The sequence below is a fragment of the Talpa europaea genome (genome assembly GCF_964194135.1).
Source record: "Talpa europaea genome assembly, chromosome: X".
NCBI lineage: Eukaryota > Metazoa > Chordata > Mammalia > Eulipotyphla > Talpidae > Talpa > Talpa europaea.
Window position 1 is genome coordinate 61,832,843 of NC_140081.1, and position 22,671 is coordinate 61,855,513.

General features: G+C 40.5%; 1 protein-coding gene across 5 annotated transcripts; it reads left to right on the plus strand.

Moving 5' to 3' along the window:
- Window positions 1-1,073: 1,073 nt before the first annotated feature.
- On the plus strand, window positions 1,074-22,482 carry CSTF2 (cleavage stimulation factor subunit 2; the record flags this gene model as incomplete). Of its 5 annotated transcripts, none has more annotated exons than XM_084258712.1 (14): window positions 1,074-1,131; window positions 2,250-2,328; window positions 2,660-2,829; window positions 3,608-3,744; window positions 4,230-4,349; window positions 4,466-4,603; window positions 6,826-6,949; window positions 12,356-12,418; window positions 15,695-15,754; window positions 16,390-16,531; window positions 17,625-17,800; window positions 18,077-18,369; window positions 21,599-21,709; window positions 22,360-22,482. In XM_084258712.1, the coding sequence occupies 14 exons, from the start codon at window positions 1,074-1,076 to the stop codon at window positions 22,480-22,482; spliced, it is 1,794 nt and encodes a 597-aa protein (XP_084114838.1). The 5 variants fall into 5 exon arrangements, with proteins under 5 accessions (XP_084114838.1, XP_084114840.1, XP_084114839.1 ...); XM_084258714.1 differs by having other exon boundaries at window positions 16,468-16,531; XM_084258713.1 differs by lacking the exon at window positions 15,695-15,754.
- Window positions 22,483-22,671: the final 189 nt, after the last annotated feature.

A 22,671-nucleotide genomic window follows, 5' to 3' on the forward strand; every position in this document is an offset into this window, starting at 1 on the left:
AGGTGACGGGTAACTTTGGGTGCTTCATTTAGAAACTAGACTCTTTGCCTTACCTATATTGTTTCCTAGTTTTTATTAAAGTTCCTTCCCATTAAAGTCTCATATGTTTTGTGTTGATGCGGCGGATGGCAGAACCCATTTAGAATAGACAATAGGCAGGTTTGCGGGGTTTGGGCTGCCCCTCTCCCTGTCCTATAACAGATTCACTGACCCACAGTTACCTTGTCACATGCTCTAAGTTCTTTTCCAAAAATTGATAATCAAATATGTTCATCCATATCGTTTCACTTATACTGGAAGGCATTAGATACAGCGGTTTGGCTGTCAGTCTCTGGAGTCGGAGAAACGTTAAGTTCAAACTGTGCCTCAGCTGACTGTCGTGTACCACCGATCAAAGATATTTTCTGATACCCTGCTCGGCAAGGTCCTCGGCCAGGCCACCCCCTCACCACCACCAAGCACCTGGAACCGAGGGGCTACAGGGGGGTAGACAGGGGCTGTTCTCCTTTTACCTCCCTATCTCTCAGCAATGTTGGCACCTTGACATTGACCACCCCTCACTCTTATTTCCTAGGCTGCTCCTACTCTTTCCGCACACTCGCAGCTCAAGCAAAATGGTAACTTGCACGCTGCTGGGGAGGGGCCAAGAATTGCCCTCCCTTAACCGGGCGGAATTAAAACGCAGGCGTCCCGGTGTTGGCAAACGACTTCCCTGTTACCGCGATAAAGCCGCTGCCGCCATCTTTATTGTGGTCGACGATTCTCTGCGTTAGCCGAAAAGCGAATGAGCTATAAGGAATTCTTCCAACTAAAAGTCTTCCGAGTCGGCCTGGCCCGCCCGAATCCGGCTGGGAAGTGAGTTATTTTCAGGCGGCGGCCCCAAATGCAGGGGTAGAGGGCCCTCGGGAATCGAATGCGCGCCTCCACTAACGGAAGGACGCCGGGGGCGGGGCCGTGCGTCCGTCCGGCCCTGGCACTTCCGGCTCACGCGTCGTCACGAAGCGTGTTGGCGCCGGGCTCACGCGCCACACGGAAGTGTACTGGGGCGCACCGGAAGCCGCCGGAAAAGAGCGATGGCGGGTTTGACTGTGAGAGACCCTGCGGTGGATCGGTCTCTACGATCTGTTTTCGGTGAGAAGAACGCGGTGGAGCCAAGCATCGGGGAGGGACTGAAAGAGGCGGGGTCCGGCGAGAAACGCCTTTTGTGTCTCACGAGTCGCGTGGGAGCCGGTGATGGAGCGGGCGTTCAACTCTGCCTCCCTCTGCTCTGGGGCGGCCAACCTGGTGAACTCGGGGGCAAAGTGATGCACCCCTCTTCCCGAGGTCTCACAGCCTTTCCACGGTGTGGATGAGGAAGTTAAGCTAGAGTTCAGCGTCTATGAGTTTCTCCTTTCGTGAGCTTCAATTATTATGTAGAAGTGAGGACGTGTGGCAACTCTCCGGTACTACTTCTTGCCCCCATCCCGGAATACAGATTGTGTGCTAAGGGTATAACCATCCCTGTCACCATTTCCCGCCCTCTCATAAGCACTTGTAGTACTCTATTTTTATCTGTAACGTTTTAGTTCGACGATCGTGGTAACGGTCACCTGGAGTCTTAAGGTGGATTCTAAATAAATACAAATGAATGGACGGTTAAGACCTTGTCAAAGAAATTTTAAAGAGGCTTGAGTCTATTCAGTGTCATCTTTTCAGCCGAAATAAGCTGTGTTTTTAAAGTGTGTGTGGTGATTTTAAAGCACCCTTTGAAAGGGACATGACAACAGCTGGGAGTAATTTGTAAGCTTCCTCCACTACATTCATGGTCATTCTCCATTGAGTATGTATATGTATAGAAATACAGATGTGTGACCTGGTTTTAAAAATTATAATTTTGGGGTGAGAGAGAGGGAGAGAGAGAGAGACAGACTTTGCAGACCTTGAGTAAATTCTACTGTTAAAGTATTTTCCCCAAAGTTAAGGTAAATCTAATACTCTTCAGATCAACCAGAAAAGTAATATTTAGGGGTGCCTACATCATTTTTATTTAGGCTCAGTGGTTTATTTCTTTTGTAGTTCGGGTCTTCAGCAGACAAGACTTAAATCTTGTCTATGGGAGTATTAATGGTGCTGTGGTTGAGGAACACTTATTTTGAGCCAATTGTTACATCATTATTGATATGAGTTGATAGAATGAACTGTTTACTTTCTCACTAGGAAGATCTAGGTTTTGAACTCAGAATTTTAATGTTAAATATTTTCTTCCTTAGTGGGAAACATTCCTTATGAAGCTACTGAAGAGCAGTTAAAGGACATCTTTTCTGAGGTTGGACCTGTTGTTAGTTTCAGGTGAGAGCCTCTTACACTTCTTGGTGGTAGTTTCTTAAAAATCACCACCTATTTGGCCCTAATGTTAATGCAAGGTTTTTACTAGTGACTTTTCACATGCATCCTTCTTGTTTGTAATGGCTGTGTTGAGATAATTTGCATACCAAACCACTCATAACCATTTTTACTATAAGGTGTTTTTTTTTTATTTAAACATGACTTAAAATAGAATTTCAGTGAGGCAGAGTGATACCGTTATTTGTCTCACAGTGGACCAAGTTAGAGTATGCCAGTGTTCACAGAACCCTGTGTGTATGTAACTTTGTGTCTGATACTTGGTTCTACTCTCCAGATTGGTGTATGATAGGGAGACAGGAAAGCCAAAGGGTTATGGCTTCTGTGAATACCAAGACCAAGAGACTGCACTTAGTGCCATGCGAAACCTGAATGGCCGTGAATTCAGTGGGAGAGCACTTCGAGTGGACAATGCTGCCAGTGAAAAGAACAAAGAAGAGCTGAAGAGTGAGTATAAACCCAAGTTGTATGCACCATGAGTTAGTAAAGATGTAACATTGAAGATTGTCCACTTATGACAAGTTTTAGCATCTGCTGAAATGGTTAGCCACATTGCTTCTTTAATTAACCAACTTGAGATACCTGTGTTAGGGAAGTATATCTTTGAGAAGCAGGGTAAAGTTGACTTTAGAAGTCTTTCAGTTTGTAAGTAGTTGATTTCCAGTTGAAAATGAATCCAGGCTCAGCAGGCCATTAGTAGTGTGAACTATGCCAGTTGTGTTTACCAGTATTTTCCACTGTTGCCAGATCTTCTGTAGCTGGTGGAGGAGTGTAGGGTACTAAAGCATTCTTAAGACTTTTTTCATGAGGCAAGAGGTCCTGGAATTCCATTTTAGAATTAGCATCTTTTTCTGTGCCTTTTGCTTCTGAAATGACTTGTCAAAGGAAATTAGTATGCCTACTTCCTGATTAGGTTAACAATGTCCTCCTGTGTAAGCCTGGTCCTAGCTTTCCTTGGGAGTGGAAAATACACTCGGACACTTTCCCCCACAGAAATAAGAAACTTTCAAATTACTTATTTCTCAGCTTCAGAGAATTTAAAGTTATCAACTGGTTCTTACAGCCCTGGAAAATGGATACAATAAGTCCTCACTTGACGTTCTTGGAAAGGTTCTTGGAAACTGCAACGTTGAACAAAATGACATTGTTCGAGGACCTGCTATACTTGAGATGGTTTAGCTCATTATTTGCCTCCTTAACTTTTTTGTACTTTCTTCCCAATCAGGCCTTGGCACTGGTGCCCCTGTCATTGAGTCACCTTATGGAGAGACCATCAGTCCTGAGGATGCCCCTGAGTCCATTAGCAAAGCAGTTGCCAGTCTTCCACCAGAGCAGATGTTTGAACTGATGAAACAAATGAAGGTGGGAGGAGGCATTAAGTTATGAATTTAGGGATGAATAAATCAAATCACATCAAATTTTCAAGGAGTTAATTGATCAAGTTAATGGAAATGATTCCCTGGGCTCAAATAGAAGGTGTGCTTAGACCACCATTTCTTATACCTTCAAAATTCCCTGTGTGTACACTGTATTTTACATTTTGTGCAAAGAGCTTTCCATTTTTGTGCACAAACAGCTACACATTCTCTCTGGGTTTTTATGACCCACAGATACCTGATGTAGATATTAAAATGTGGCTTTTCCCCTAAGTGATGGTATTATGGTATTTGAAATGCCTCTTCCTTCTCTTGCCTGCCATGACCGAGATTTTGTGTGCTATGCAAAACCAATGATAGCTTTAAAAGTCTCTTGAATATCACATTTCTCAGATGGGACTGGCTCTAAATCACTATCAGTTTTCAAGTAATCAGTATTGAGCCTGATGATGAATCTGTTTATCTTCTCAGCTCTGTGTCCAGAATAGCCCCCAAGAAGCACGGAACATGTTGCTTCAGAATCCTCAGCTGGCTTATGCTTTGCTACAAGCACAAGTAGTGATGAGAATTGTGGATCCAGAGATTGCCCTGGTGAGTGCTTCTGGTTCTTTTATAGATGTGCTATGGTTAAATTTGAGTGGGGTAGGAACTACCTGATTGCTTTGTTAAAACAGACAGCTCATAGATTTATTTTTTTCATTTTTTAGAAAATTCTGCATCGCCAGACAAATATCCCAACGCTGATTGCAGGCAACCCTCAACCAGTTCACAGTGCTGGGCCTGGCTCAGGAGCCAATGTGGCAATGAACCAGCAGAATCCTCAGGCCCCTCAAGCCCAGTCTTTGGTAGGGCTTTCTCTGATAACATTTCTTTTATGTCTCTTAGAATGTCGTTTTCATTTTAGGAGGATATGTCAAAAGAAGAATGGTCAGGAGCTGGAGATCATAATTGTGATTTCCAGTTTATAGAGTACATGACATTTGAATGAATACAGTTTTGGTTCCAAGTTTGTATAACAAAGAGATCCTTTCTGTGCGCCCTATTTTTGAGTTAATTTTGTGTGTGTGCATGTGTGGCATGGTAGTTGGCACTTTGTTATTCCATGTACATTATCATTCAATACAGCAATTATATGAGATTGACACTCTTGTTATCCATTTTTATCAAACATGACACAAAGACCAGAAGTCATAAAAGATTGACTTGAAAACTGAAAATTTACTATATGGAGAAAAAAAAAAGAAACATCAATGAAAAATTGGGAAAAAGTTTTTGTCATACTTGTGATGGTTACCTAATAAAGAACCCTTAGTTTAGAAATGTTTGCTGCTACGTTACAACAGTGAAAAATTGGAAGCGTCCTGAAATGTTTATCAGTGGAAAAATGGGGAAAGTGTGGTATGTTTATTCAGTGAAATACTCTATACCAGTTAAACAAACTACATGTATCAACATGAATGACTTTCAAAAACAATTCTGTATCACAGAAAAGATGAATTAGGATATATGGTCTCAACGCAGGTTACTCAAAAAACAATACCATACAGAAGTGAAAATGAATTCCCAAAATGTCGTATCTGTGTCTGCATATATCCCAAAAATGTATTGAGTGAATTGCAAAGATTTATGTAATGATTTACATAAAATTTGAAAACATCTATAAGAATTCTTATGTGGGGGATTCAGGATGCAATTGGGGATGACCATATGGGAAAATATAATCATAAATATAATTTTATTTCCTAAGCTGTGCAGTTATTTTATTCTGTATACAATTTATCAATCTGGAATTTTTTATAATAAAGACATGAATTAGAAAGAAAATTACAACTCACCTAGTAAGAAGTGTGCAGTGAACATAAATAGTTCACAGAGGTAGAAATACAAATATGTAATATACAAAAAAATGCTCAACCTCAAAATAAGATAAATTTAAACAGCAAGTACAATAAGCTATCATTTTTCACCTATCAGATTAGCAGAGGTAAATAATTTGGATGAACACATACAAAGGTATATATAGTATAGGCATCTGCAGACAGTTTCTGACAATTGGCAAATAGTCAGAATTTCTGGCTTTGCAGGCCATGAGGTCTGTACCTATGACAGATCTGTTTCAGCTCTGCCATTGGAATGTGAAATCAGCCATAGACAATATATAAGTAAATGCACAAGGTTGACTTCCAGTAAATCTATTTACGAAAGTGGGCAGTGATCCAGATTTGCCCATGGGTCATAGTTTGCTAGCCCCTGCTTTAATTCAATACATACTTTTTCAGAAATAGAAGGGAAATAAATTAAGGCTCAACTGGGTAAACTGGATCCAAAAGAAACAATTATAAATGGTAAATCCAGGACCTGAACCTAGTTTTGTCTGATCTCACATCCTGTTTTCTTTTATCTAACTCACTATACAGTTTACTCTTTTCTACTTTGGAGTTTTAGTTGTGTCCTCTGACACTATATGTGTTTTTTTGTTTTAATAACTTTTATTCTTTATTAAGCTCTTTATGTTCCAAGGGACTTTAAGTTCTTATGGACAGCATTACTTTTCCTTCTAGAACTTCAATGTATTAAAAATAAATACATACTCCTCCCAAACCGGAATTATATCTGAGGACAGGGATAAGAAAAGATTTGTCAAATAAGAGAACTTTCATCATAAAAATGTAAACTAACAACAGTTAATTTTTAAAAAAATAAAAGTCCTAATCCCTTTTTCTCCTCGGGTTCAAAGCACATTTTTTAAAACCTTATTGCCGGGTCCCAGCCATGAAGTCAACAATAAGTGCTACCTATGGCCTTGCCACAGAGCTAAGAATTGTCAATCTCTGCTTTTAGAATATGGCCCATCTTAACCATGTTCTGCATAACCAGGCTCATTGTGTGCTTTGCAACTTTTTTTCAAAGTGTATTATAAAGCCAATGTGGATTAAAACATGCTGTAAGAAAAGCATATTTGGGAGACTTTGGAGGTGTCAATTTAAATAATTTTTGAAGTCCTAGACTTTGTGTGTTGAGTCTCCACAAAGACATGATTATATACTCTGGTTTTTCTCTTGGTCAGGGTGGATTGCATGTCAATGGTGCGCCTCCTCTGATGCAAGCTTCTATGCAGCCTGGAGTTCCAGCACCAGGGCAGATACCAGCTGCTGTAACAGGGCCTGGGCCTGGTTCCTTAGCTCCTGGAGGTATGTTTCACTTAGAGTCATCATCATTTTTGGTATTTTGCTAAGTTTTGTTACAGCAAATGACATGGTATAGCTAAATCACTGTGTGATGATGAGATGTTGATATAGAATTAATACATAATTAGGAAGCGTATACCCCAAGTGGAGGAAATAGTTAACTTCTTACATACAAATTCTATGCCTGATGATTAAAGCAAGGAAAAGGAGGGTAAAGTGGAAAAGTACAATAAAACTTTCCAATTAGGGCCTCCCCTGGTGGCGCAGCGGTTGCGTGCTGGACTGCGAAGCTGCCCACAGCCTCTGCAATGCCGGTTCGATCCCCAGCCTCAGGCGAGGGTCCCACATGGCGCGCAGACCTCTCCTGCCGCCCGCTGCTCCCCTCAGCAGTGTGTTTCGTCATTCTGCCTGTTCTATTCCCCGCTCTGACTCTGGTGAATCCTCTCACCCTCCCACACTTCTGACTGTACCCAGTGTTTGTATGGATAAATAAATAAATCTTTAAAAAAAAAAAAACAAAACTTCTGAATTAATGAGGGGAAAAATGGAATGAAGGGAAACTAGACCAAGTCAGCAAATTTGGAAAAAAGGAAATGGCATTGTAATAATAAAGGTAGAATAAACGAATGGAATAAAGTGTAGTAGAGTTACTATTCTACTAAATGTGAATGGACTGAATTCTCCTATTTAAAGGTAGGAACTGTTAGTTTATAAATACATGAAAAAAGCACATAAATATATAATCACATTATTTTATTTAATAGACATAAAATTGCATTTCATAAAATATATTCAGACCAAACAACAAAAGGAAAAAAAGTTTTAACAACTGTATGTTCATTGAGAGTGTTTTTATAGGCAATGGATGGAGTATTGCTTATACACTTGTAGTTTTTGTCATTCAACAGTAACTATTCCCCATATGAATGACCTGTATGAACCTACCATGTATATCAGTATTTAATGTCTTTAGACAATGAGCTTGTTTTTTGTTACTTTACCTAATCTCATTTAGATTGACTATGGTACTACTCATGGGTGTTCATTTGGATCTAAAATCTGTTTTGTAGAGAAACCAGTCTAGAAAGCTAAGTTGACAAGAATTAGAAGAAGAAAATTTTAAAAAAATTTCAGCAAACTCAATTTTTATTTATCCTTTATTTATTTATTTATTAAAAGATTTATTTATTTATTTATTTATTTATTTATACAAGCACTGGGTATAGTCAGAAGCACGGGAGGGTGAGAGAATTCACCAGAGCCAGAGCGGGGAGCAGAGCAGAGCAGGCAGATGGACGAAGTACACTGTTGAGGGGAGCAGCGGGTGGCAGGAGAGGTCTGCGCGCCATGTGGGACCCTTGCCCGGCTGCCGGGGATCGAACTGGCGCTGCAGAGGCTGCGGGCAACTTCGCAGCCCAGCGTCAACCACTGCGCCACCGGAGAGGCCCTTATTTATCCTTTAGAGGTATAGTTGAATTATCTTTTAATATTATAATAGAGTTTATATTTTATACATTTTTTGAGTTATAGGTGCCTAACTTAGCTTAAAATATCACAAGTTGTAGGGTGGTCCTGCCACATGTGACAAGCATGCAACTCATAACATGCAGTTGAAAAACACCCAAACTGTTCTATACCTCACTGTTTAGTGAGACAAGTGTACTAGTCATGCACTTGGATGTCACAGCAGTATTAAATTGCTATGTAAGTTTTTTTAAGTGTCCTCCATTTTTGTACTTACATTGTCATACAGTGTGTAGATCACTGTCACCTGCGGAACACATTTTGAAAATTATTGTGCTGGTGGGCAAAATACAAGTTAATGACATTGAGGAATGAAATAATGGTATCAGTAAGCTTGAACTAACATTTAGAGGGAACGTTATCTCTTTTGACTAGAAGAATACATTTTCCCCACACCCCCATGACCATAGAAGCTTTTAAAAAAAATTGACCTATACCTCTGAATCATACACAATGTTGTAAATCAACATTGAATAGAATTAAACATTCACAACCAAAAATCTACCCACACGTTTACAAAATTCCTCAGGAATGGTGCTATCTCCTATAAGGAGGCTTAATGTGCATTGACTTCTTGCCAAGATTTTAGTAGCAAGTGAGATGAAGTATTCTTAACCATGAAGGGCTTAGGGAAAAGGGGAGTTTTAGGAGAAAAAAGTTTTTAAAGTTGACCACGTACTAAGCATAAAATACAAAACAATTTAGAATATAGAGATTTTACAGGCCACATTTTTTTATTTTAAACCAATAAAATGAGAAATAATATAAAGGTGACTAAAAAAACTTGGAAAATTAAGGAACATAATTCTTGAATTAAGAGGAAATAAAAAATTTATAAAAGACAACAAAAAGTACATTTTAGGGCCTCCTGGGTGGCGCAGTGGTTGAGCGCTGGGTTGCGAAGCTGCCCACAGCCTCTGCAGCGCCGGTTCGATCCCCGGCTGCTCCCCGGCCACTGGAGGAGGGTCCCGCATGGCGTGCAGACCTCTCCTGCCACCCGCTGCTCCCCTCAGCAGTGTACTTCGGTCCTTCTGCCTGCTCTGCTCCCTGCTCTGGCTCTGGTGAATTCTCTCACCCTCCCGCACTTCTGACTGTACCCAGTGCTTGTATAAATAAATAAATAAAATAAATAAATAAATAAATCTTTTTAAAAAAAAGTACATTTTACCTAAAAATATACATGAAATAGTGAAAGCAGCATAGGAATTTATTTTTTTAAAGATTTTATTTATTTATAAAAGAACTGGGTACATGTCAGAAGCGTGGGAAGGTGAGAGAATTCACTAAAGACAAAGCGGGGAGCAGAACAGGCAGACGGACCGAAGACACTGCTGAGGGGAGCAGCCGGCGAGGAAGGAGAGGTCTGCCACGCCATGTGGGATTCTCGCAGGCTGGCCGGGATCAAACCCATGCTTCAGTGGCTGTGGACAGCTTCATAGCGCAGTGCTCAACCAGCTGTGCCACCAGGGAGGCCCAGCATAGGAATTTTAATAAGTAAATTTTCCAGTGATTTTTTTTCTTGTGTGTGTGTGAGCTTGTATTTATACTTATTAAAACTTAAAACTTCACTTAGGTTTTTGAGATACCCTGTACAAATCTCTTTGACAGTTGATGAGAAGGGGGAACAACCTAGTAGGAAAGGATGCAAAGGAAATGAAAAGGCATTTCATGAAAGAGCAAATCCAAATGCCCAACGATAACATTCAGGGAATTGCACATGAAATAACAGTGAAATTTCACTTTCTTTAAACACATCACAAGCATAAGTTTCACAGAGGGATGCCACAATATTGGCAGGGAAAGTGGACACATAGACTGCTGGTGGAAAGGTAGATTCTTCAGCCTTTTTTTTTTAAAGATTATTTTTTGTTTATTCAAGAACCGGGCTACAGGCCAGACGTGCAGGAGGGTGAGAGGATTCACCAGAGGCAGAATGGGGAGCAGAACAGGCAGATGACCAAAATACACTGCTGAGAGGAACAGTGGGCGCGACAGGAGAGGTCTGCCACGCCATGTGGGAATCTCCCTGGCCGGCTGGGAATCGAACCAGCGCTGCAGAAGCTGCAGACAGCTTCACAGCGCTCCGCTCAACCCACTGCGCCACTGGGGAGGCCCTTCTTCAGCCTTTTAAGCAAATAGTCCCACATTAAACATTCATCTGTATTTTGATCCCCCATTTCCACTTCTGGGAATCTAGCCCGTGTACCATGTGTGATGGTTTATGAGAAATTTTGTTTATACTTCCTTCTGCCACTCCTTTCCTCAGACCCTAAGTCTTTGTACTGATTTGGTGGGTGTTATGACTAAATCATAGGATGTTATGGTTAGAAGAGAGCTTTAAAATCATGTAGACCCATGGTTTTCAAACTTTAGTGTGCTTACAATCACCTAAGCCTTATTAAAAAACATTACTCATCCCTACCCCTTAGGCTTTCTAATTCATCAAGTCTGAGGTAGGGCCGGATAACTTGCAGTTCTAACAAGTGCCTGGTGATGCAGATGCTGCTGGGTTGGGGAACCGTATTGCTAGAACCACTGGTTTAGATCAACTTCTTTACAAATGAGGAAGCCTGGTGATACGTTTATTTTATAAAATCGCTTGTTTAAAATCACAATTTCTTAGGGCTAGCTCAGGTTCTGGTTCCTAATCCATGACTCTTTGGTGCTTGGCATGTTAAGTAGAATGAGAGAATTTGATGTGTACTTGATATTTTGGGTAAATATTAATGAACTGCAAGCAGTTCTGCTTATCATTTCTCCCCACTTAAGCATATGTTATTCCTTTGAGGGAAAGAGACTAATTGCTCTGTGGAAAGTTCCAAATGAGGACTTGTGGTACATAGTTATTTGTATAGCAGTCATTATACCCCGGCAAGTTAAGAGTAGACCAGGGGTTTTCAACACTGTTAGACTCTGTGGTTGTTTTTCATAACAAGATATTTTGCAGTGGCTCTGTACTGTGCTGAAGTGAAATGCACAGGTGATACAACCTACTTAATATGATTTTAAAAACCTATTTATAGCACCCTAACTACAATATGGAGTAAAAGAGAAGTAAAAGAAAATTATTTATAATTAAGAATGTTTTATTATGCAAGTGTTCAGGGACAACTCCAGTAGAAAACAATCTAACAGTCAAATGCTTATACCTTTATCATGACTAAAAGTTACAATTGTAGACAGAAAATGCTTATGTTATTTTGGCTACTCAGATACCACGAGGACTGTGGGCATTGGTGATGTGATTTTGAAAGTGGTGAAAACTCTTGGCTAGGTTCTTAACAACATACAGTACCCATGATTTACTTCATAGTTGCATTTCTGAAAAAGCGTACATATAAACAAAAGGGCAAGTAACCGTGTTTATAAATAAAACAGACGGGTTCTAAATACAGATGACTGTAGATAGGGTTTCATTTATATGAATGTTCAGTGAGACATTCAAAATGTGGCAAGGCAGGGTAAGTTTTGATTTTGTGGGACTATCTTCTGCATTGTAGGCCATGTAGTATCCCTGTCAGCTTCTCATTAAATGCCAGCCATGCCCCTACAAATCTTCACAACTAAAACAGTCTACCCACACATTTGCAAAATTTCTCAGGAACGGTGTGCTATCTCCTGTGAGGAGGCTTAATGTGGGTAAGTGCAATTGACTTCTTGCCAAGATTTTAGTAGCAAGTGAGATGAAGTATTCTTATTTAACTCACTTTTCTGTCACAAAGCCTTAATTTATCCTAAGAAACTCCATCTTCTGTCTAGTTGCATTGTTCAGTAGTTCCTTTGTAAGTTTCTGTTGGTGGGGCAGAAAATTTATCAACTCAGCCACTTTGATAGTTTTTCCCCACTGCCTTAATTTGTTTTCCTCTCTTGCCCTTTATCCTCTAGGAGGAATGCCGGCCCAGGTTGGAATGCCAGGAAGTGGACCAGTGCCCATGGAGCGGGGACAAGGTAAATAAATACTAATGTCTGATTGATGTGGACTGGACTTGGAAATGTTCTCTATCTGCACTCTAATGTGGCAGCCACTAGCCACATGTGCTTATTTGAATATTAAATAAATTAAAATTAGATAAAATCTGAAGTTTCTCATTCACACTGAGCACATTCCAAGTGCTCAGTAGCCACATGTGGCTAGTGGATACCATACTTGACATTGCAGATATATAAAGAAAATGCCCATCGTTTCAGAAAATTCTTCTAGACAGCACTGATCTAGACTTTCCATCTAGTGATTCAGAGCCCAGCTCTATAAGAATGGATGATGAAGCAGATGGGCCCTTCATGTCTGTTTAATTTGTATTGTCTTTTCCTGATAGTCTAATGATTTTGTTGACATATTCTCTCTCCCTCTATGGATCTCTGTTGACTGAGTACAGAATTTGAATAACGAGCATGTAAGATGTAAGATGGGCTGGGAGGGAATGAAAGGTCTGTGAAGCCTTCCTGGTAAATGTATGTTGTACTGTGGCAGTAAACTAGATACCACAGCAGCAGCCACTCCAAAATCTCCACATTATTTCTCCATGTTATTAGAGTCTGAAGAAAAAGAAAATTCAGTGTTTTACTTGAAAATAATGTCAGGAGGTGAGAAAATAGAATAAAGTGACAGTAAAATTGTGCATGCTGCGGGCCACTTTAACATTCATAAACAGCCTAGTGAGTTGGATGGCAGCACCCCAGTTTTACAGTAAAAGATGGAAGCTGAGTGTTAACTTACTGAAAGGGACATGGTAAGTAAAGACTGATATCTGAGTAATGTGCACTGGACTTGATGTGTGCATTTCTCTTCCAACTAGTAAGTAGCAGAGCTAAGATTTAGAGGTCTTGGGTTCCAAAATCGATACTCTGTCCATCCATACTGCTTCTGTTAACTTCCAAAAATATTCCTTAGTGTCTTCTATTTTTCATTAGGTCCTTGTGGCCAGAGAAGACTGCTTTGGACATAGAGAAGGTTAAGTTATTTCTTCTTAGCATATGGCCTATAAGTGAAATCTGTTGTCTTAAAAAGCAGAATATTTAAGCAACAGACCTGTGTACTAGAAGGGACGTCCTCTCTTAATGTCATCAGTGGGGTCTAGGAAAAATATGACTTTATATGATGAAACCAGGTCCTCAGATAACATCACTTCATTCAGTGTTGACTGGGAATTTTTTTTTTTTTGTCATCAGTGTTACAAGGAAACAGAATTTTCAAGGACCTGCTATGCTTTTTCTATGGTTTGTACACTGGGCTTGATTGCTGAAGCAACAACTAATAATCTTGTCAGATGGTTGACAGTAGGACAAGCTCCTGTCCAAATACTTCATCTGAACAGCTTGTGCTTTTGTGCCCACCCCCTTGGCCGCTGTCAGTACATTGTGTACCACAGTGTAGTTCTGTAATTGTGAAAAAGGATTCAGGTTTCAGTAGTGCTTATACCTCTCCTCAGGCCCCCAGTCAGTGACCAGCTGTCTAGTACATACCTGACAGGCCTTCCTGCTGTAGTTATCTTTACCTTTCTGGGAAGAAGTTAATGAGGGAAATGATTTATATTTTGAAGGTATATCAAGCATGTCTTCCTAAAGAGACAGTGAAATGAGTTTTATAATTTTTCTTCAGTAGCTAGCAGAGGAAGCAAGAATCTTTTCATTTGGGCCCAATTTGTCTGTCTTTTCTTGGAATCCATGCTGCTTCTGCACATTTCTAATGGTGAAAAGTGACTGTGACATGTTTAAGAAGATACTTCTTGCTTTCTGCCACTTTTGTTTAGCATTGGTACACCTGGCATCTCATTAATCTTTATTAGATATTGTTCTGATATTTGTTAGTTATCAAAGAGTTGCAGTGGCAGAGTATTTCTCTTTTTTTATTAATTATTTTTCTTACATTGTTGTAGTCCCCATAGATCTCCCACCACCTTATCATCCATAAGACATCACCATATTCCCTTGTGTTCATCCCTCCCATTCCCCCCACATCCCCTCTTCACTGTATGCCTCGGTTCTACAGTCAGTTTACTAGTTTTAATTTTTTCTTGACCTTTTGTTTGGTTTCTCTATATTCCACATAAAAGTGAGACCATCCTGTATTTATCTTTTTCGTTCTGACGAATTTCAGCTAGCATAATCCCCTCCAGTTCCATCCATGTTGCGGCAAATGGCATGAGTTTGTCTTTTTTGATTGCTGAGTAATATTCCATTATATAAATATACCACAACTTTTTGATCTGTTCATCTGTTTTGGGTCATCTGGGTTGTTTCCATATCTCAACTATGGTAAATAGTGCCGCAGGAAACATTGGAGTACATGTTTCCTTTCAAAATAGTGTTTTTTGTGTCTTTTCGGGACGATTCCTGGGAGTGGAATCACTGGATCATACGGTAGAGCCATTTTTAGTGTTCTGAGGAACCTCCACACAGCTTTCCATAGTGGCTGGACCAGTTTACATTCCCACCAGCAGTGTAAGAGAATTCCTTAATTTCCACATCCTCTCCAGCATTTGTTGTTTCCTGTTTTGTTAATGTGGGCCACTCTTACTGAAGTGAGGTGGTATCTCATTGGTTTTGATTTGCATAGCTCTGATAATTAGTGATGTTGAACATTTTTTCATATGCTTGTTGGCCACTGCATTTTTTCTTTGGAGATGGTGGAGTATTTCTTGAGGGATAATATATTCTCTCCTTGTCTAAAATCCATTCAGTTTTACTTCCCCCATTTGATAATCTTTGATAGCAGAAATTTTTGTGCTTTAAAATATGGCAAAAATAGTACTACCTCACTTCTGTTAAGGGCCTCTACAGAATAAGTCTTATCTTCCAGGTCCAATGCTTCCCTCAGTATTTCTTGCATTTTTTGCTTAGGAAAATATGTTTATGTTCTTTGTCTAACTAGATATTCAAAACTATCCTTTTTATAATTTGTGTTTTTTAATTTAATGGTATCATAAGGAGGTTTAGGGGAAATTATGGTAGCAGAGGTGAAAACTGAAAATGGCTGGCTTATTCCTAACAAGTAAAATCAGTGGTCCACAAGTTTCACCTGAGGGAGCTATCGCATCAAAATGAAGCAGTTTCAGATTTCAAAGAAGTGAATATAATTTTGGAAGATTTTGTATCCTGGCTCAAACTCTTGAAGTCTTGGCTAACTTACAAGTGTAACTCTCCAATATGTATATGTTTCTGCTTGTGTGTGCAAGCTCTTTTAAGTGTCTGCTCTTTCTCCTTTTGAAATTACTGCTTACCTAGGAACCCTACAGCACTCGCCCGTGGGACCCACCGGGCCTGCATCAATTGAGCGAGTTCAAGGTACCCATTGTATCTGCCAGTTTCCATGTGCTTATGGTGATCAGGGTGGGACGTTGAGAGTGCAAGGGCTGCTTGGCAGTCATCCTCACGTTCGGAACCCAAAAAAGTAGTGTCTTTGGTTTTTGTCTCTTTAATTTTTTCCTGTTAAGGCCATAAGATTGACCTCTTCACACGGGTCACAGAACATGGATGATATGGGCATCTGTCTGAGGCTGTACTCCCTGCCTACTGGTGTCAGGAGGCTTGGATGGAACAGCAGTCTGAGGGGACAGCAGGTTCTTGCAGAGCCATGGCAGGGTTCAGCTGTGCCAACACCCTACCTCTCTTTTGTGACTCAGTCTTCGAACTGATTGATTATAAGGAAAACCAGAAGCATAAGTTTCTTCAGGTTGCAGTGCTAGTCATTGGCAGATTGCTCTCCTGTGTGCTCTCTGTATAATTCCATCCATACCTCTGATATGGCACAGATTCTGTCTACACCCTGCTTCTGTTCTTGAGCTGCAAGAGGAATCCGCTGTGGTGACATTTCACCCACTCCAAGGTGTCTGAACTATGTTCTCAGTGGTACAGAGAGTCATTTCTTATTTCCTTATGTGTCTTTAACAGCAGTAACTCCCCGTTTGTTTCCCTGTCAGTGCCGATGCAAGACCCCAGAGCAGCTATGCAGCGTGGGGCCTTGCCTGCCAACGTCCCCACTCCTCGAGGTCTGTTAGGAGATGCTCCGAATGACCCACGTGGAGGCACTTTACTTTCTGTAACTGGAGAGGTAGAGCCAAGGTAATCACTAACATCAAAGGGAAAGATGGGGGAAATCAGAATTTTCTCTTGCTTTGAGAGTAAAATCTGTGTACTTGTTTGCCTACTTCAGAAGATAAATGTTCATGGCTGCTGTCCAAGACTAAGCACTTCTAAGGCAGAACTATGTACTTGAGTATGTAATTTTGAGGTAACCATGACTACTGCATCTTTGGAAATTGAAAATTTTAGAACAAGTACCCAAACAAGGAAAACTTATGTTATTGGAAGTAGTAGTAGTTGTCATACTACTAGTAATAATTGACATTAATGGGGATTGTGCCTGAATATTTAGAGCATTTCATTTCATCCACTATTTCATTCATTCATTATTTCATTCTGTTAATGAATATTATTTTTTTTTATAGAGGCATGTTTTATTTATTTATTTGTTTGTTTGTTTTGTTTATACATGCACTGGGTATAGTCAGAAGCGCGGGAGGGTGAGAGAATTCACCAGAGCCAGAGCGGGGAGCAGAGCAGGCAGAAGGACCGAAGCACACTGCTGAGGGGAGCAGCGGGCGGCAGGAGAGGTCTGCACGCCATGTGGGACCCTCCTCCCGTGGCCGGGGAGCAGCCGGGGATCGAACCGGCACCGCAGAGGCTGCGGGCAGCTTCGCAACCCAGCGCTCAACCGCTGCGCCACTGGGGAGGCCCTGTTAATGAATATTATTTTGTTAAATCCACACAACCCTGTGAAATAGATACTAATAGTAGACCCATTTTCCAGATGAAGAAACTGAGGCTCAGAGAAGCTAAGTAATGGTCCAAGGTAGTACAGCTAATCAATGATGGAGCCTAGATTTGAACCCATGTTTTTAAGCACTGTACTGTGTGATCATTGTATTGAGTGGATAGGCATTAATCCTTCCTAAATTATGAGTGCCCCAACCAAATAGGAAATTCTAGAATACGTGGATATACATCCCATAGCTTTTCTTTGATACTCTCTTGTTAGCATTTATAGAGTGATGTTTAATACAAGTTCTTTGTCTGATTTTTGCTTGCTAGTCTTCTGGTTGATACTTTGTTGTTTTGTTCTGTTTGAAAATAAAATGTTTTTCTCTACATCTAGAGGTTATCTGGGACCACCTCATCAGGGTCCACCCATGCACCATGTCCCTGGCCATGACAGCCGTGGCCCACCCCCACATGAGATGAGGGGAGGGCCATTAGCTGAGCCCAGGCCTCTGATGGCAGAGCCAAGAGGACCCATGCTAGATCAGAGGGGTCCACCTTTGGATGGCAGAGGTAAGGCTGGTTGGTACTTGTAGGCTGATGGTGAATCCAGATGCCTTAGTCTCTAATCTGGGCTAAAGAATGCTGGAGCAGTAGGGCTGGCAAGCATTGTTAAAGTGTATCTGCAAATCTGAGAAAGTGGGGAGGAGAAAGCAGTCTTAGGTAGGTGGGGGGAAATGTGATTGGAGAAATAGATTCCTATCTTTGACAGTAAAGGTTCTTGGTTCTTGGCAGTAAAGGTGAGTAGCTACACAATACACAGTGGTATTCTTGCAACTTACTTTATAGGCGGAAGAGATCCCCGAGGCCTGGATGCACGAGGGATGGAGGCACGAGCCATGGAAGCGAGAGGACTAGATGCCAGAGGGTTGGAGGCCCGTGCAATGGAGGCCCGAGCAATGGAGGCCCGAGCGATGGAGGCTCGAGCGATGGAGGCCCGAGCTATGGAAGTCAGAGGAATGGAAGCCAGAAGCATGGATCCTAGGGGCCCAGTCCCTGGCCCTAGAGGGCCTATACCTGGTGGAATCCAGGGTCCCAATCCAATTAACATGGGGGCAGTTGGCCCCCAGGGATCCAGACAGGTATGTGTAACACATTCATAGCTTCTATGTGACATACTGATCTATTTAAGAATTGATTATTGAGCCCTGACTACTATTGCTTTTTGATTTGGGCTATTTTCTCAGCTTATTAGAGAGGAAAGATTAGTATTTCCCTTCCTTTAGTTTTTCAGTCCCTTAGGGTATTGATTTTTCTGGCCATCAGTATTATAGTCCGAAAGAGCAACCTTGCCCCCTAATTTTGGGGACTCTTTCATTCAGAGCAGAACTCTTGAACATTCAGGGGATAGAGAGCACACCAGTGGAATCAAGGCATGGATAATTTGAAAAGATTCCCCCAGGTGATTCTAATGCACAACCATAAGAACCATTGTGTTAGAGCTTATGAAGAGTTATTAATAGTCATTTAGGTAAAATAGAAACCTATTTTAATTTACTTTCATCACGTAGCCTGAAGGCAAGTAGTGGCATATAAAAGGCAATTTACTAATGCTTCACCTTAAGACCCATGCAACTGAATTCTTGTCTCTTCTTTCTCTGTTGGGTTCCCTCCAGTTATGTGTATGTGGTGTCTATGGTTGCTTGTGTGTTTTCAACACCTTCCTCTTCACCCCCAGTTGGTTGTATGTATGTATCCTTCCTGAGCTCCTCCACCTGCCATCTTCCTATATATGTCTTCTTCATTGTAATTCTTTCTTTCTTCTCCCAAATTCTTATGTGCCCCTTACTTTCCTCGTATGAGAGTCTGTGCATGTGGTGAGTGTGTATGAGAGAGAGTGTGTGAGCACTCACGCGAGCTGGAATGGAATATGTCAGCCATCTACTTCTCTCATTTTATAGGCCCAAGAATTCAGGTGACTTGTCCAAATAGAATTAAAAAGTGGCAGAGCAAGGAATAGAACCCACTATTTTTTCCACTCTATTTCTGTCCCATTATCTCTGTGTTGTGTTTATGTCTGGGTATCTGCCTCTCCCTCTTTAATACAAAATTTAAATGTGCTTTTTTCCTAGTATGTGTAAACTGTTCTATTTTGGTAAGTTTTGCTTTTTGAAAAATGTGTTTCCTGGGCCTTGATTTTTATTGTGCCCTCTCTGGTAGCCACATAATATAAATTGTTTTTGTGCATTCAGTCAGACAGTCAGCAAGTATTTGTTGAGCACCTACTAGGTACCTGACAGAGTTACAGGTAATGAGGATATAGCAGTGTGAACAAATGAAGTCTCTGCTTACATTCTATTATAGTTGGAGAGACAGACAACACATAACTACCTGATGTGTTTATGTAATGGCTGTGGATAATTCTCTGGAGGAAGATACTGGAAACAACGGTTGGAAGACCATTTCTGGAAAATGTCTTACTCCTTTATAAAGTTGTTTAAATTAATACTTAAATATTATATAAAAGTATATATCAAGTATCTTCATTGTTGTATAAAAGATGCACAGTACCCATCTTCCCTCTCACCCTCATCTCCTATAATCAATTTAATTAGATTTTTAATGTATCTTTAATACATATTCTTACTTTTTCAAATGTCAATGTATATTCTTATTCCCCTCCCCCTTCACTGTTCTGTGCCTTTTTTTTAACAGTCTATCCTTGATTTGTAATTTTAAATTAGATTTTAAAATAAGCTCCAGTCCACCCAGTTAGAAACTTGTCAGTGCAAGGTTTATTGTTACTAGGGTGATTATAAAATTTTATCATACAAACAGAGACACATTTGAGAATAAAAGTGAGTTCTGTTTGTACCTGGGACAGAAGTATAAAGTGAGATTGTCTTGGCAAATCTGGGTATAGGGTCACTCATATTCCTTGTCTGCCTAGAATGGCATGCTCAGAAACTTAACATGGCCATTGAGTGCTTCAATCACATTACAGTACCTCAAATTAGTATTGACTGAAGCTTCAAAAAGGTTATTCTCATAGATGTTTCAAATCTGTCACAGAGCATCAAGTTTGATATCAGTCTGTGGGTGCAGTACTCATAAGAACAGAAACTGATAATATTCTACCAATCTCTACAGAGCATACAATGCTTTATGGAGTATCTTTGGGAAATTAGTTATTGCTTGTAAGTAAATGTTCCAGGTAATAAAACCACCCTATCAAGCTTTTAAACTATTTTGATGAAAAATAATTTATAGTGTATTATACTTCCTTCCTTTCTTAAACAGGATGTGGAAATAATTGTAATTGTTTTTGATTATTCAAGATCATCATTAAGTGCACCCATTATTGTATGTGCTATAATTGAAAGCATAGTTATCTCCTGTTTTGGTTTCTGGTCTCCTCCATCAGACTGTCACCTGACTCTTCACATTGCTATCATGGTATCTGCTCCTAACGTTTTATCCACACTTCTTTTGTGCTTTGTTGCTTCTAATCTGCTGGGAAAGCAGGTAACAAGTTTGTTAACAGTTTGTGTTTTAAGAAGAGTACCTAACCTCTGGGTGAATGCCTGAGTTGAACTTAACTCCAGCATAGGGACCTTTTAACAGTTATTCTAGTTGCTCTGTGGCTTTTTCCTTGGGTTTTGGTAGTCTCCCAAAAGATTGACCTCACTGACAGAAGATCTTAACTACCAATAAGTTATGACATAATTGCACTTTGTTTTTTTAATTCACTTCAATCATATTTCTTGGTCTGTATTTAGCAGAAAGTATCTGTTGTGTATTCTCTATGGAAAGTTTTTTATAAAAAGCAAATGTTGGGCTAATAGCAATCTTTTCCCCAGAGGCCTTCCTTTCTGCCTCTGCAATCATGATCATCTCTGCCTTACTTGTGAGGTAGGGCCCTTTGGGATGAACCTCCTTTGTCTGATTGAACAGAGGTAGGTGGTGTCCCTGTGAGTGTAGCTTCCCCAGTAGACCAGCATACGTTATCTCGAATCCCTCGGTTTTCACTTGTTTCCACAGAGCACTGATTTCCAGGATGCTGTTAGTTTTCCTTGTGCTTATATGGCTGAATTTTGCTTGATTTGATGGTGTCCAGTTGTGCTGTGTGGTATTTATTGATGATGCTAGATCTGTCGTAAGCAAATGTGTCTGACTTGCTAGTTGATCTCTGGCTAACTCTGCCTTCTGCTGTTGCTATAGTAGGAAATGATCTTCAGATTCCTTTATTTGCTTTTTTTTCTTAAACTCACATCCATAATCAGATCAATTTTTTTTAATTGCTATTACTGAATTCTGGTTACCTATATGTGAAAAGTTCTGAGCATCTTTCTTCATCTTTTGTGCACATAGGTTCCAGTCATGCAGGGAACAGGTATGCAAGGAGCAAACATTCAGGGTGGAGGCCAGCCTGGTGGCTTTAGTCCTGGGCAGAACCAAGTCACTCCACAGGACCATGAGAAGGTAAGCATGGCTCTCTTACTGCCTCCATATGCACAAAGCTTTTAAAGTCTTCTTCACAGTTACTGGGAGGTTTGGGTCTTCAAAGTCCCTACAGAGTCATGTTTTATAGTCTAATTTTGAATTCTTTTTTGATTTTCTTAACTGAAAATATGTGCTCATCTGCCAATAGTGGGGATTTTTTTTTGTTTGTCCCTTTCTTCTTCTCCTTTCTACCTTATCCCTAAAAAGAATAGATTCCCCACGAGTATATCTTTCTATTTCTGTATTTGACCATTGTGGGGAGCCTCATGGTGATGGAAAAGCTAAACCTTATGAAAAGGAGAGACTTTCAGAACAGAATTAAAAGCTGAAGACTTCCCAGGGCTCACAGATAGCATTTTAGTCTTCAAGAACATTGGGTTCACGGAGGTATCTTCTTTAAATCTTTTGATCTTAGGTATTGCTATACTTGTGCTTTTCATTGTACCTTTTCTAACCAACTGCTTTTGGTTTTTTTTTTTTTTTTTTTTTGGTTTTTTTTTTTTTTTTTGGTTTTGTTTTGAGGAAGCCTGCTGTTTTCTTGTGTGAAATATCCCCTGGACAGAAACTGGTAGTGTGTTTTTCAGCTGCCATTATTAAACCGTACTACCTTTTTTCCCCCCTCTGCACAGGCTGCTTTGATTATGCAGGTTCTTCAGCTGACTGCAGACCAGATCGCCATGCTGCCTCCCGAGCAGAGGCAGAGTATCCTGATCTTAAAGGAACAGATACAGAAATCCACTGGAGCACCCTGAAAGGTGAGCAGATTTATCCCGCCAGAGTGGGACAAGCTCCATGTGCATTTGGGGTATATTCTTTCAGCCTTAAGTGACAAGGCTCTCTGGATCTCAGTACTCTCTGAGGCCTGCTCTCCTCTGGGCTAGACTTTTCACCCTTCAAGTGGCCAGCCCTTATCAGGATCCAGAAGGCTGCAGAGCATTTGT